Raw genomic sequence first — 16,566 nt, 5'->3', positions numbered from 1 at the left:
GTACACAACCATTAACTTTATATTATCTAAATTATGCTCGTTGTTGTCTCGTCCTCGATGATGAAAGATAACTAGTGTAGTCCCGGCTTACATCCTCTGGCGTCACACAATTTTAAAGCTAAAATAAAATATTTCTGAACGCAGTCGTACCTAGGTCCCACCACGCCATCTATACCTGTCAACTCATTCGGTTTTCCGTGTTTAATGGCGTCACGTTTGCGGTCGTGAAAAATTTGTTAATTAGAGTGTTTTTTGTACTGAATATTCGAAATTNATCGAAAATTGTCTTATTTGTCTTATCATATCATGTCATTGTCGATGCGCGCATCTTAGGCCTACAGATCTAAATGCATTGATCGCCATCGCTGCACGCCGGTTGATCGCGTTGGTTTGGCCGAACCTTAACGATAACCGGTGTTTTTGTATGGAGTTTGAAAGATTTTTGACGTTTGTCAAAGTTAAAGTAAGATAGTGCAACCCAGTCTTAAACCTGCTAATGACGATTTAAATGACATTTTAGTGGTTCAAATTAAGCTTGTAGAGATAATTAAGGGCGCAGAAAAAACATACTAGGATAGTTTTTATCCCGGTTTTGAAAGGGGAATACGAACGTGCGTGATAAAGTTTTTATGTTGCGGAACAAAATTAACAGGGGTGAAGCCGCGGGTAAAAGCTAGTCTCGTATACTTCAATTAGGTGCGATATTGCAAAGAAGTTGTGTAATGAAGTGGTAAGCTTATTACAAATTGCAAAATTGTTAAGTACCTACTTAGGTGCTAATTTATCAACATTGTTACTAAACTATCAGAAAGTCTCTACATAATAGAGGCAATATCAAATTCAGAGATTTCAAGAGATCTCAATCGATCGATTCGATCTATCCAAAGTTTTATCATCATCATCATTTCAGCCATAGGACGTCCACTGCTGAACATAGGCCTCCCCCAATGACTTCCACATCGCACGGCTGATAGCGGCCTGCATCCAGCGCTTTCCTGCTGCCTTTATCAGGTTATCCAAAGTTTATTGAGAATGTAATTTCTGAATTTTCACGTCAGAGTGATGGCGATGCGTATCAGAAATATTATGAATCACTGACGTCTGACATTACCTAGATCTGAGTGATTATAAGGTTTGTAAATATATTATGTAGATGAACTACGCTGATCTGTCCCACCAAACACATTGACAGGGGGCGCCACCGCGCCTCCATCGTCGTTGAACTATACATATAGTTTCCAAACGTGGCAAAAATCAGAACCAGCGATCCGGTATTGACGGTGGCGCCCCTCTGTCAATGTATGATCAACAAACTGTCACAGGATGGACAGTTTGTTGTAGTTCATCTATTTTTGAGGGTTTTCGCGATTGAAAAATCCGCCAGATGGCAATACGTAGACGGAAGGTCCAAATGCTGCATGATTGGTGGATTTTGACATATCTGTGAATGTCATGTCAAAAATAACCAATCATGCAGCATTTGGACCTCACGTCTACGTACGTATTGCCATCTGGCGGATTTTTCAATCGCGAAAACCCTCATTAGCCAGATTCAGAATAATATTATTTATCAAAATTAATTATTTTTAACCAATTACTCATGCAATACTATTCTACCTATTTTTATGGGCACCACACTACCTGAGAATGAAACTCTTGCGGTGATAAAGTATAAATTATATCGAGTTCTAATCATTATCGCATCAGCCCTACAAACGACCTCTACTACTCACCTATCTTTTAATTTTAAAGTACTTGAAAACAAAAACTAATTCAAAACAACTTGTAAAAGTAGCTGTCAATAATATTGATATCGCAAAGACGATAACCATTCGTCTAAAATTAGATAATTTACTTAATATAACCTCTACCAAGAATTGTATGTAAATTCTACCAAAATATTTACATTATTTATATCACAGCCAAAATAACCCCAAATAATCTAATCTCTTGTAGGTAACTAATATCAATTGGCAGTTATATTAAGAACCTAGAGTCCCTCTCTCTCTCTTATGTCAATTAGCTTGTGTTTAATTAGAACTAAGTGTCTCTACCACTATTTTAATATTAATCTGGTTTCTCAATATTTGTTGTTAGCTGACTTTATAAAGAACAAAATGTAGAGTCGCCTTTGCTAGTTACTTTTCTACCTCAATTGCGCGTAGTAGGAAATTAAGTTTTCTAATGCTTTACTAAAGAATTAGCTCCCAATAATACATTGTAAACAGTTTTCAAAGTTACTTTCCGTATGTTAACCATAAGTGCCAAATCTCGCTCAAAATTTAATAAAAACATTCTATTCCATCAGAGTAAATCTAAACAAAAAGCTATAAAACCTAAACGTAGCATTCAAACCCAAACGCATTCGCATCAACTCGGACGCGGAAGGGTTAACTCAATGTTACGCTACCGCATGAGTCAGCCAAGCGCGAGTCGTGCGCGCGCGCGTTCGCTCCGACGGCCCGATCGCAAGTGGCGCGGGGCGCGGGCGGGGCACCGCGGGAGGGGAGCCAAACAGCTGAGCGCGCCTCTATTGACAGTGGGGCGCGTGGTGCCGCGACGTTAGTATGCTCTCTGATCCCGCGGAGTGCGCACGTAGCCGCAACTTCACGCTTTATTATGCCACGATCGCCCCGCAGTACTAACTGAGCTGCGGTCGGGACCCGTTAAAATTATGACTTTTGGACCGATCGCCGGCGAAGAAGATAGCAGCAGACACCTCGTTCTAGAAGAGAAAGCTTTAAGAATAGTGTCCAGGTACTGGGAAGTCTCCGGTGCATCAGCCGCCGAAAGGCTCCGGTACGCGAACAAACTGCTGAGAGAACCATTCGGACTGCTATAAAACTTTAAATTTTTTTGAACACAAACAATTAGTGATTTTTTTGAGTGCAATACGTGAACTGTGTTTTTGTGTTTTGTTTTTTATTTTTTTGGGGTTTTGTATTTTTGGATATAAATGAAGATGGTGCCCCAACAAATATCGGATGTGAGATCGCTGTCGCCGACATCGAGCGGAGTGCCGGTGTTTGGTTCACAGCTGGTGGACAAAAATTCGTCCACACCATACACGGATGCTACACAGGTAAGTCCATGGTAGGCCAAAAAGTGTGAAAAATCCCCCAATAAAAATTCCGTGAAAAATTACAAAACTGAAACCCGAAAAATATTATTCGTCAAAACTGATCTGATAAAAATCCACCAAAATTATCTAAAACCGTGCCTAAAAAACCAAAAACAATATTAAAAAGTGATTTTAAAAAATCCAAATAAAATAATGTGAGCGTGGAGCCGATCCTAAATAAAAATCTTAAAATAAAATATTTATCAAAGTATATATTTACTTGAGTCAATAAAATTTCCAAAACTCAAAAAAGTAAGTCAGTGAGGTTAATAGAAAAAAAAATGAACTATGGGACAAGTTGTAAATAAATAAAATAAATTCTAAATGTAATAAAATATTTTAAAGGTTAATGTCCATTACAACCTAAACTCAAAACAAACATAACAAACAAAAATAAAAGTCAAAACAAGGTTGTAAAATAAAAAGATGAAAATTAAATAGTAGTTCATATTAAAAGTGAGCATCACAACTCGTAAGTTAATAATCGCATGAAATCATCTGTCTCGAATAATCTGCGATAACCGGCGTAATCTAAATAAACAATTGCAAAAATAATAATAATAAATGCATGCATCAACTTCCACACTTATCAAAATCGCGTAAAAATATTCGCAATAGCAACGCGAATTATTTAATCCAAAACGCGAACGTTAAATAAAATAAGGCGTAATAGTGTTATCTTCAAAAAACAATCGTCATATGCCTAAAAGTAATACGTAAACATGTTTTCATAAATGCCAACGCCTAGACTCGTTAAAGAAACCACAATGAGATGTTTCCTTGGCCAAGTGATAATAGAAACAATGTCCTCACATTGCGGAAAAACATTAATAAAACTCTTGATTTAATTTGCATTGAGTAATTTGTCTCCATTATTCTAGATTGCAAAAAAGGGCCAGTTTATTATCCTGCCTGTAATCGTGCATTGGCTAACATTGCTATTAAACAGACAGAGAAATTCAATACACCCAATAAACGGGTTACTAACGAGGGATAATGGCTCAGGAACATGCGATCGAATGCACTGGGGAGCTCGGAAAAAATTTAAGTCCCACGAGGAGCGTGCGATCTGATTCTTCAAAGTTTACTGCCCATAAAAGTTACGGCAACGAAATCAGAATCTCTAATTAAATGTTTTAATCTTAATGAAAGACGTAAAATAGAGACTAAAGTGCGGAAAGACGTTAAAAATTATACGGGCGTTAAACTAAAATAGGACTTGAATTTTTCCAAAGACTAATCCGTTAGTGAAACGTGGTTGAGACTGAATTTCATACGCGCAGCACTAACTGGTGAATTAAAATAACTAAAAAATACAGCTAAATTGTAACAGGATGTGAATATTAATTGGAACGGTTTTATCTGGATTTATAAATGTGAAATAGAATTTTAAATTGTGCAACAAATATCAGTGCTTCAAGTCACGTACGATCGAACTAAAAAATCAGGGAATGCCCGGCACTCAAATTTATCACAATCGAAAATAATGTGCCAGGCGTCGAGTTAATTTAGTGTCCGTAAAACGAAAAGGATCAGCACTTAAACAGTTAACGTACCATAAAATGTGGAAGCTGATAGTAATGAATAAAACAAACGGGCAAATTTCAAAGTGGGCAAAGATAAATTGACTGCAGCCTGACGCTAACATCCCGAGAGCAACGACACTCGCAACGATTTCCATTAAATAACGAATTAAACACGATTCAACAGTCGATTCTGTTCGAAAATGAAACTTTACCAGTCAAAACAATCGATAAAGTAAAAAGGAACTCGAGTTTTATTAGTCTTGAACGAAATATCCGTAAAATGCCACGCCGTACCCCGAGAGTGCATTAACATTTCAATGTCAACCCGCAATATTTTTAGTCATCTTCTCTGTGTGAGTGGCCTTTCGTGTGTACGCTGTCGACATGTGCGTTTCTGTATCATTATGCTTGTGAGCCTGACAACTACTAGGAAACGATAATCTTAGGTCATTCGCGCCGGTGACTATAAACAAAATCTTCAGCGAAATGCTTAATCATCCTCTTTAACTCCCATAAAAACAGCGGAAAATGTTACAGTTGACGTTATGAGGAAACAATAACATTTGTATCGTTTACATCATTACAGTATAAACTGCAATTATCGAGTCACGAGACGATTAAAATGTTAAGATTGAGAAATCTACGGCGTATAACAGGAACGAGCGAGCCGTGTAAAAAATAACAAAATTAAGTAAGGGCGGAGTTTCAGATCATTGTAATCTCGACGGCGAGCAAACTGCGGACTTAGTTTTTGTTGCGTTTTTTATGTCGTACACATAGCCGGGTTGTTGCCAAGTCGCTATACTGTTCGACCCAAGGTTGCCCACACCTCTGTACCTTTATGCTAGAATAATTGTCCGTTCTCCAAACCGATTGTTAGATTATACGTTGGAGTCTGAAAAACGCGGTACGCTTGCTTTTAATTTACTTTAAACACTTCCTAGAAAGAAAAGGCTCTTTGTACAAGTCTAAAGGCAACTTTTCTTTCGTGTTTGTCTACTATAATGTTGGTTTTCTTACAACTGTTACTCACGGAACGTTTGTTTGGGAATTTGAAGAATTCTCACTATCCTCCCGCTTAGAGTTTTGATTGAGTCCCTCGGGGATTATAAGTTGGAATTGATACGTAACTTCTAACTGAACTGGAATAATGTTTGGACGGTAATAAATTAACATTTAATGCTCCTGGTTACCTTTCTGAAACAATTTCGTGTAGAACCTTTCCTCGCAAGTTTATCGCTTAAGTAAGCAAATTTATGTACCCTAATGCAGCCTGAGCAAATCAACATTTGATTGTAAAATACGTACCCATGTCGGCAAATGCAATTTGCTCTACACTAGTGGGTGTTGTTTTAATGGCGCTATTATGCTTCTGAGTCGAATGTTGCCCGAGAAAATTACCGCGTATAGATAAACACGGTACGCGTATTTACAACAAAAATTAGTAGAATCACGCTTATGGAGTGGAACAACAAACTCCGTGGGAGATTCTCGAAGTGTTCAATGAAATTGTGTGTTTGAAAACTGTGTTCTCTCAAATTAGACGTTGCTTGTTTGAAGCGGAAGGAGTTAATACCGTTTCTGACTAGTCGCTGATGATTTCATTATGATACTCAATAATGTAAATTCACTTTGCATCCTTTGTCGAATTTGCTTAGAAATGTATTATCGGGCCAATAATTGGCCCGATAATTAGATTTCTAATTTACAATTATTGTAATGAAATCGTTTTATTGGAACTTTGGAAGTTTAACACATTTAGTGGAATATTTAAATCCTTTAAACCTTAGGCATGAATATGTATGTATCTAGAATATTAAGCTGCGTGTATAATCTATTAACCTGAGCTAAGCTTCAAACTGTTTACCTGTGGTATGCTAAACGTATAATAGCAAGGGAAATTAGACAGTCCAAGTTCCGTTAGTCTGGTCGTTTACTTCATTACTCCAATATTGTGTACTTGCACCTCGAGCCTCGAGCTAAGTTACCACAGAACTTCTAACTCGAAACTCCAAGCATGACATGTGAAAACAGAAAGTCTGCACTGCAAATAGCTATAAATTTGGCCCCACTACGTTGACAGGGCGAAAATCGCAACGACCAACTTCAACGTTTGAACAACAAAAATAAAACATATATCTTTCACTTGAATATTCTCGGTAAGGTTCATGCTTTTGTTTTGCACGAAGCTTCGTTCGAAAAACTGTTTGTCTTTATGAACTTACATCGTTATTTTTTGCTATCTTTCAGATCGATTACATGTTTAAGGATAATTCGTTTCATCTTATTTTTATGTGCAAACCGGTTATGATTTATTGGACCCATTTTAGTTTTTGCAACTTGAAACGCCTGGTAAGGACCTAAATGAATTACCACAAAAAGTATAATGAAAAAATTCTTAAGGTCAAGACCGCTGCATTGGGTGAAGACTGAACATGAGTAATATCTGCCTAAAAAGGTAGATTTTTTTAGGTTATTTATCAAAATAACCTCATCAGCGCATACCCTATTTACCGAATTTTGTATGGTGATTGGATCCTCAAAAAGTTTGCCACTTCCACGCAATCTCGTAAACCCCCAGGTTGATTAGGTGTTTTAGTCGAAGCAACTTTATTGTACAAGTTTGATTGGAAAGTAATGGAGGCCCGTGGGGGCATAAAACTAACATTATCAGTTTTGGCCGAGTTGCTAACAATACTTTGTAGATTAAATTGGTGATGTTGTTTGCAAGTTGTTTGCCCGTGACATTAGGATCAGACTTATAAATATTATTTTTAACTCTATCACTTTCATGAAGTATTATAGCTACTTTGTACGAATTATCATTGATCAAATTCATGTTTCTACAGCTAAAATCGGTCCATTTCTCAAAAGTCAATTTGATAGCGACTTTATGCTCATTCTCCATCTACGGATATCATGGCCGTTAATCTCCGAAGATGGGGTCTTTTTTAAAATTTAACCTCTCATATCAGCAAGTAGGTCAACTTTACTGTACCTAGCGTTATGGCTCCGAGCGTTCCGTTTTCTCATTTCTGAACGGAACACTAAAAACGATAAAATTTATGACTGGCTTTTAAAAAGGACGACATTCGATCCCGGTTGCTTTCGAAAAGAAATTTCTCTTTTGTTAAGGCTACCGTTTCGTCTGTGCATATTCCACCTCGGATCTCACTCCCTGATTTTATGGCGAATTACTGAAGCTCAGTTAAATTTCGACGATCAGATTCACTTTAATAGCTCTGCCCGTCTTCCATCATACTCGCCGAAGTCATTTCCCTTTTGTGTTAACTTGAAACCTCAAGCGAACAATGTTCCAAACCAGTTTTTACGAATAAATCCGTGATTTTATGTTTGATGCACAAAGGCCTAAACTTATTCCGGCTTTAAAACTAAATCGGCTAAGTCGAGCGTGCATTATCGACAATGACCTTTAAAAGCTTACTTTTATTTCGTTCAATTGAAACCGGTTCTATTCATAGGCTGGAGTGTACAGCCGGCCACACGTGAATATACCTTCACCTAAACCTCGGCGAGTAATTTTAGACTCTACATTCAATGGTATACGACTCAAAGCAGGATATGGACATTGATTTACCTGTATTGCACACAGGTAAGGTATACTGAACGCCTTTAGAAGCATCGAGATGACGGACCGTGTACAAGCTTACAGTTACTGGGGAGCCAACGTAACTCATAAAACAGAAGAAAAATAATCTGTAACACTAATAAATTAATTCCAGATAGTAATTGCAAGTTGTAATTATTACTCTTTAATGTAATTAATTGATTTGGAAAACTAGTCATATTAAAAAGTAATGAGCGAGTAAGTACAACGGATACTAACTCAATTATGTGTTGTATTAATCTATGTTTTATTGATTGTGTTTTAATTACACTCACTGGGTACATTTATTGGAGATACGTAAGAACAGATGTGTTGATGAATATAGTTCAAAGAAAGGTTCAAAGACACGAAAATAAAAAAAAAACATACGGGTCGAATTGAGAACCTCCTCCTTTTTTGAAGTCGGTTGAAAATACACTTCGCATGTCAAAGGCTAACGATTAAACTTCTACGAAGAAAGTTATCGAATGTATTTTTAGAAACCAAGGACTGTAATCGTTTATTAAATTCCTACCGAAGACAGAACTACTAACAACGAACTTTAAACAGCACGGAGTCCATCCACAAAACAACCTCGGGCCGACTTAAACGAATTTCGTTTGGATCGTGGTGGTGTCGCGGGGAGCCCCACTTTGCCCGAAACTTTTCCTGTCTATCCAACTTCTAGATATTCACTTGCAACTTCCCTAATCGTGTTATTCGATTAACTTGTGGACAGGTAGCTTTTACACAATTACCCAGTTATTGGCTTGGAAAAATCCTTTCTAATTTTTTTGCCATCGATTTTTTGTTCCCCCTAAACTTCTAAGTTAAAAGTCATCGTAATTGGACCTAACACTTGTGGACGCAGACTGGTTTTTGTATAATTAATTGTACCGTTGAATGACATTTTAATTGTTTACTGATTGGTCAACCTAGCATTAATTAATATTCAACTCAAAATACGACAATTATAAAATATGACTTGTTTTTTTTAGAATTTGACTAAATATTAAATTTCAACTCGTTTCTGTCTACAATTTTCCTTTTCGAAAACACAGTAGGTATCGTTTAACATGAAAGGTAAAATCGAGGTACATAACAAAAACTTGCAAGCAAGCGAGTGACAACAGAATTCTTAGCACTTAGTTTTCGCGTGATAGAACCCAACATTCCAGGTTCAACTTAAAATTTACACGACAACGACAAAAAAGCCAAGGCAAACCATCGAGTACGAACAGATGATTTGCATGGGCAGTTGCGTGACTCCAGAACGAAGGCTTAGGCTGGTGACTGACGGAGCAATTTTGAGACGCCATTTCAGCCGGTAGTATTTCTAGACTCTACCCACATTTAAGCACTATTACATGTACCTACTAGTAGTTACAGAAGTTTAAATAGGTAATCATTCTTCTCAAGTTTTACACGTTATGCATTATTTGACATGCTTGTTCATTTCATTGACCTTTTTCGGCAGTGCAAAATGTCTACACACATTTTATATATTTTAATGTCACAAACACATTACTTTTTCAACAACATGCATTTACAACATGAACCACGAAATTCGTTGTTACTCATAATAATATTCTAAACATCATACGTTAGTTCTCGCGTTTAAAACTGTTCCGTGAGAGTTGAACTTAAATCCCTCGAATGCCAGTGAAATTAATCACCCTCCTTGAATTTCCCCTCGTGTAAAGTTTTATGAAAATTCCATTATTGCAACTAAAGCTGAATAGGCAAACGATAAAACATTCCGAGATGTAAAGTGGAATACGTAAGCTTTAAATTAAACTTTAACAAAAACATTCTTGTCATTAAACCCGAAAAAAATTGGTTTTGATTCATGAAAGGTTTCTAAATGCTCCAAAAAGGAAGCATTTCACACAATTGAAAATAATTTTGAGACGCAGATTGAAACGTAACTAAGTCAAACCTTCAAATCTCACCTCGCAAATAAAATCAACCAAACCGAAATCGCAACAAGAGCTTTCTGTAGTCATCCGAAACGCAATCAAACACACGCTGTTAACGCTTTGGGGATTATCTCGACGTAATTGAACGAAATCCTTATCAAAATAAATAAGGGGATCGAAGTGGAAGCCTACGATATACAAAAATCACATTTAGGTACGGTAGAAGCACAAACATAACTTGGTGTTAATAACTCACTGGAAAGCATTTGAAAGGTTTCTCGTGACGATAAACACAAACATTTTACATACTAATTGAGTACTAATTTACAAAGTCTTAAAATTTTAGAGTCCCGAAACGCGTTCTATAAATAAAACATTGCAATTTCAAATTTCTTTTTTAAAATGCAAACAAAATACACTTGAAAATTCTCAAAGGAAGATAAAGAATTGATAATACAATAGCTTTAGCTCCAAGTCAAAGTGAAAAAGAAGAAAAATTTCAAAGAGATAAGTAATTTTGTTAGATTCAAAAGTATACAAAACTTTTCTTGAGTTTAAACAACGGTTGCCTGATAGTACGATAAAGCTTAATGCGTGTACTCTTGTAGTACAGTCGACAGTACATCAGACGATATATTTTTGTTGCAAAATAGCTACTATTTCAACTGCATAGATGCCACAGTGTTCAGCTAGATGTGCCGTTGTTTGTCCTAACTTCTGAGAGAACAGAGGTACTCAGACATGGTTTACACTCTTGTATCTATTGACGGGATTGAAATCTACCTCTTTTTAAACTTTAAACTGTGTGTTAAAATCTTTAAAACCATTAGGTATATTCTTGTCTGGCGCAATTAGTAATTGTGATTTCATACCTGACATTGGTCACGTCCAAATTTTACTTGAGAGATGGAGTATTAATGTTTTATATAAACATAAATAAATAAATAATTAAATTGTGCTATGATCGATACAAACCAATAGTCACACACGATGCGTCCACGCTCGTATCTAGAACTATCTGGGCCATTATGAACATTGTACTATCTCACATTAATGAGGACGGGTAATTTAATAATCATTACTTAAATTTAATTTTAATGTTGTTTGTTTTTGCAAGCCCTGTACCTCTGATCTTATGAATCTCGTAAAGGTGTATTCTAGTGATTTTTTTTATGAAAATGTCTTAGATGATTTTCTGAAGTATTTTTTGTGTCCGTTAATTTATTTACATTCAAGATTCATACTGGTTTTAATTATACTGATTACAAGTATTGATATATTTATTTTACTGGATTTCATGCGATGATTTTCACACAGTTAATGATATGTAATGACGTGACGGACAAGGGTATCTCTTCAATTGATTACAATACGACTATTATTATCGTCTATCTTCAAAGAGGCGATGTGAAAGAAATCACTTCAACTCGATAGTCTATTCAAATGAGTGCCGGACCGGTTTTTTCGAACAATATTGAACTTGATCTAACCATACCTTCACCTTTACTGTAATTGTAGTCAATTGTGATTGTTGCCCAACTTCATTCACCGTGAACCTTAACATTATGCTCAACAATAGGTGGATAAATTTGAGAATTTTCCGTGGATATTAACCTTCCATGGAAAAAATTGTATCCCATCAAATGGTAGAGAAAGTTCAGATGCAAATATTGATACCTTTACTAGTTTTCTAGGCGCAGGCAATGTATATTAATCATGAAATCGAGATTTAAAAGATTCTTGTCTGAAGAAATTTTTAAGATAATTATTTTATGATTTCAAATAATCTTGGAACACGCTATGAAAATAATTGTTGGTATCGGACATAAATCAATATAATCGTAACCGGCAATCAATTTAAGTTTCCTTTCAACGATATCTTTTATATTGTGAGTAATTAGGTACAATACAGACTAAGAATTTCATTTTTTAATTATAAAATCGGTAAGAAACCTTAATTTTGGTATTACATACTTAATTTCAGTTACAAAAAGATAACAGACACAATTATGTACACAAAATGAGTTAAGTTTGACAATATCTTGTACAAAATCAGATATGAACCGATGTAAGATAACATAATTAAATTGCCAGTCTATATGAGCAGTCAAATGGCATTAATACGGTATATCCTGATTATCCAGTATGAATATTAATGTGCTATAAGAGCAATAAAATTATTAGAAGATTTAATTACAACTCCGCTATTAGAAGTAATTTATGCGTTAGATATAATTGATACAGCTACTTCTGGTCTGCGATAGCCGATATTTTATATAAAAAAACAAAACGTATTGATTGCAATTTCTAACACCTAAATTTTACGCAATGAATAATTCATTCCGTTGTAGAATAAAGATGAAACTTAATAGGTTAGTAAGAATTCCTCTACAAATATTATCTAAAATGATGATGAAGAAAATGATGATGATCATACAGATCCAGAGGTTTTTAGTGACATTAGTGAACCATAAAGGTTTTTGCCTTCGATCAGAGCAGTGCATTTATTTATAAATGCGTGACGTATTAAAGTTAATGTCGCGTGAACCGGTTGGGGCATGATACGAGATAAAAATCGTTCGATGCACTTTATATGAGAGCGTAATATCTTCCTAGTAGACGCCGAGCGCGGTGATTTCTTGAGACCGTTTAAAATTGAACGTGTTTTTGTTGGTTATTTCAAGTTAAAGTGAAAATAGACTAAAGATTCGCAAACATATCAATCTTTGGAAACAATTACACAAATACACAAAATGTCGAAGCAAATAACTTCCTACACGTAGCCTTGATTCACAACAACTGAAATGAAAACTTCTGCAGTAACTCAAAGCTGTAAATAATGGATGAGTTTGTCCATTAAATAATGAGCAACAGGCCAAAAGTTCATTCCAAGTGAATTGTCTTTTGCCAAAAGAAAACGCCTCTTTCCGTCTATAAAATACATTAACATATTATTATTCCCGCATCAGCTTCCACTCAACTTACGATCTTTGACATTGCAAAAAATTGAAGCAATTCTGCAATTGGTTTCAGAAAAACAATGTTCTTTTAATTTCTTGAGTATAAAGTGATTCATTTTGAACCTAGCGGGTCTAGACTTAAAGTAAACAGTGCAATGCAGGGTTCAGTTGAGAAGTCGGCTCAAGGAAGCTAAAGAACATTTTATAAATACAATTGCATGACCTTGAACTTCGGTACCAGTGGAGTCGTTCGCCTCTCAGACCGGTGTGCTCTTGCCTCGGGCGCTCCGTATAAGGCAGAACCACTCTTTCAATATCAACGACCAGTAACTTTCAAAAGTCAAGATTTTAATGAGCATTTACAGCGTTGATATCATAGCGCTAAAAGTATCTTATCTTCATCTTCTTTTTAAGTCTGTTATGATGTTGAAAATTATGTTGATTAAAATTTCATTATTAAAAAATATGAAGCGACTAAAATTTATCATGGAGATTCTTAAATATAATTACGACAAGCGGGAGCTGGGGATTTGAAACAATCTGAATTTTCAATAACACCAAACGAGGCAAGCCCTTTGCCTTAATTATACATTCACGATTCAAGAGCTTCAAATTTCGTTCTTAATCGACATCTTTGACTTCTATTTTATGATCGCCTTAAGAGGTACATTTAATAAAATATTTATGAGGGTATTCCTTAGTTAAAACCTTTAATTGTTGGACCTACAAATCGCATTAACTTCAAAGGGTAGGAACAAAAATATCACGCCGAATTTCTGTATCTAATCTCTGGCAATCTACTAGATAATGTAGATGAAAAGACTGCTGACGATTTATGAAGAAGGCTGAGCGAAATATGGCGTCGTCGCGACCATTTTCATTGAAACTTTTTTTTAGTGCCTCCCCTTTAGATGAGAGATAAATTTGCAAATAGAGCCGAGCAGCCGGCGGGAATTTATTTTAGACAGTATTGAAATGTAAATGTCATAATGTGAGTTTGTTTTTGCAGATAAATATAAAGCTTGACGATTATTAACCAGTGCTACGTCTTTTAGATCAGTTACAAAAGAGTATAAATTGTTTATTGACGAAAAGAAACATACACTTATTCGTATTAATATCATTTAAGATATTGTTAACATAATTTTCAAATTCTGTCAATATTTATCCCAATCGATCTTTATTTGACTATTGATCATCAGAAATGTAGGGGAGAGTAATTGAAAGTCAACATCCGATACAAAAACGTTAAGTTAAAAAGAGGTTAAAAATTAAGGCAAACTCCGTGGTAGTAGTTCAAAAGTGACTCGTTACCAGGCTTCTAATACCATGCCAATATTTGCTTTCCCGGGGACTCCCGTGGGACGGGTAGGAACGTTTCGTTGCACAAACACTGTCGTAGTCTTCCGATGCATTCTGCCGGAGTGTGGAATGCCTCAGGGAGCCACGCTAATAATGTTAGGACATATCCTGCATTCAATATGTTCATGCGATTTTCTGAATATTAAAATGCAGGCGCAATTTTTCGAGAATATGTTAATGTTGGCAGTGAGTTTATTATCTTCATGTGTTATGTTAAAGTCAGAGCAGATTGTGTTTTATTTTTTGAGTTTGACATTGAAGCGTATTATTTTAAAAGTTTCTTTTTGTAAACTTTTTGTGATCAAGTTAATAGGGTAAGATGTTTATTGTTGATGAGGGCTCGAAGAACTTTTTGTAAAAGAAAAGTGAAACTTAAAGTGATATTGATTACATGGAAAAAAATAGAAACTGTGAAGAATAATAAGGTAGTTTGTGAAAGTCTAGACCTAAATTGGTTGTACTTTAGTAAAATAAAGTAATTAAGTACCGTTTGTTACGTTTTTGTAAATTTTATCACGAATACTCGTTAGGGGCTACCTACTAATGACAGTTATTGTAAAAGCGAAGAAAGTTTTAATGAATACACACATTAGTGTTGCAGTAATTTGGAACTTATTTATCCCTGCTTTGAGTTTAAAATGTCCTGTAGATAGTATGGTTGTATAACATCCTTATCGTAGTAACGTTTAATAGGTTATAGTGATTGGATAGGCGAGATTGTCATTAACCGTTAGTTGACGTGATGTCTGGCCTTAGACAATATTAGTGATTACTAGGGCTGGGAGGTGCTCGATCTGCAATAATTAAGCAGACGTTGTTATAGTTACATAGCTTTTACTGCAAATAGATCCAGTTCAATCCGGTTCAGATTAGCTCGCGATCGGCTGGCATCATCGATACAGAGCTGCATTTACGATCAAATTAGCTAAAACACATGGAGCAAATACTTCGAAACCGTTCAGCGATTACCGAGTAGTTTTTAAGCGTGAGCCATAAATTTTACATTTACAGCGCTGGAAACACGGCCACTTTGTTGGTGGAAACAAAAAGTTGAAATTGAACAACGCGGTATTAGTCCCAATTCATGTTTGGACGATTCCCATCTGCGTCCGTTCCGAAGTTATTGATTGGAAGCATCTGGCTTTATATGCGGTGCATTCCGCGTCAAAATATCTAAGTGGGAATTTGAACGTCTTGTCCCGGGAAGAATTGCGGAGTTCCGACCGCAAAGTTTTTCGTTTCCCTTTGAATATCAACCGCTCGGGTCGTTTCCTTAACATATCGAGCCCCTATTTCATAAACGACGTCTAATGATAACTGTGACGCAACATGCGAATAGTTTATACTAAGGGCAGCTTTTAAAATTCATCCCACACCCTAATCCAGAAGTTGTCTAAACGAGATACGCTCAAAGCAAGGATCTTATTGACTGCTCCGTTCGGTTTACGCCGGAGTCTATTGACTCTGTAATGTCGCTCATTTCCCGAACCAGCTTTCGGGAATAAGAAAAGTTCCGACGTCCTTCTAGCGAGGAAATGGAAGAAAGAGGCGCTTCGGAGCGCACTAAAGTTAGTACCTTTGATCTTACATCCAAAAGTTCGAATTAACACGAACACAAAGACAGTCATAGGCCCGGCCATCTGTTTAGCAGCGTTGGCAATCGAGTAACTAATTCCAAGTTTAATGAGAAACTTCTTAAAGAGGAATAATTCGATTGTATACTGAATACTTGTTAAATATATCTTCGCATCCCTACCTTTTTGATCTTACCAAATTAAATTCCTTGCTTCGTGGCGTGGATACAGCTAGTTTTGTATATAAAGAGGCTATTATACGACGTTAAGGGCAAACGGTGATCACTCTTAATGTCTTGCCTTAATACGATCTTAAATGTAATTACTCGCCTCTTGGTAGCAATATTTCGAGATCGATTTCGCTCAGGGTTCTCGCGTCCGGCGAGTCAGCATATCAAACAATTTAGTAACAAGACGTCTATGATTTCTTTATTACGGCCCTTCTACCCTTTTCTAGCCGGCGCCCGTTTCCTTTTAGTAAATTCCTTCCTGTTTCG

At 36.1% G+C, this 16,566-nt stretch overlaps 1 protein-coding gene across 1 annotated transcript in view; it reads left to right on the top strand.

The window, feature by feature from the left end:
• Positions 1–2,530: 2,530 nt before the first annotated feature.
• The window catches only part of LOC114355784 (transcription factor Sox-12), a 96,995-nt gene continuing 82,959 nt past the window's right edge, over positions 2,531–16,566 (top strand). The window contains exon 1 of the mRNA XM_028308803.1: positions 2,531–3,082. Coding sequence (XP_028164604.1) covers positions 2,957–3,082 — 126 coding nt within the window. The 5' untranslated portion in view covers positions 2,531–2,956. The remainder of the gene's footprint in view (positions 3,083–16,566) is intronic.

The sequence above is a fragment of the Ostrinia furnacalis genome, unplaced genomic scaffold (assembly GCF_004193835.3).
Source record: "Ostrinia furnacalis isolate ACB-3 unplaced genomic scaffold, ASM419383v2 OfSCF2506, whole genome shotgun sequence".
NCBI lineage: Eukaryota > Metazoa > Arthropoda > Insecta > Lepidoptera > Crambidae > Ostrinia > Ostrinia furnacalis.
Note: the sequence above shows the minus strand (reverse complement) of the source record. Positions and strands in the feature narration are given on the sequence as shown.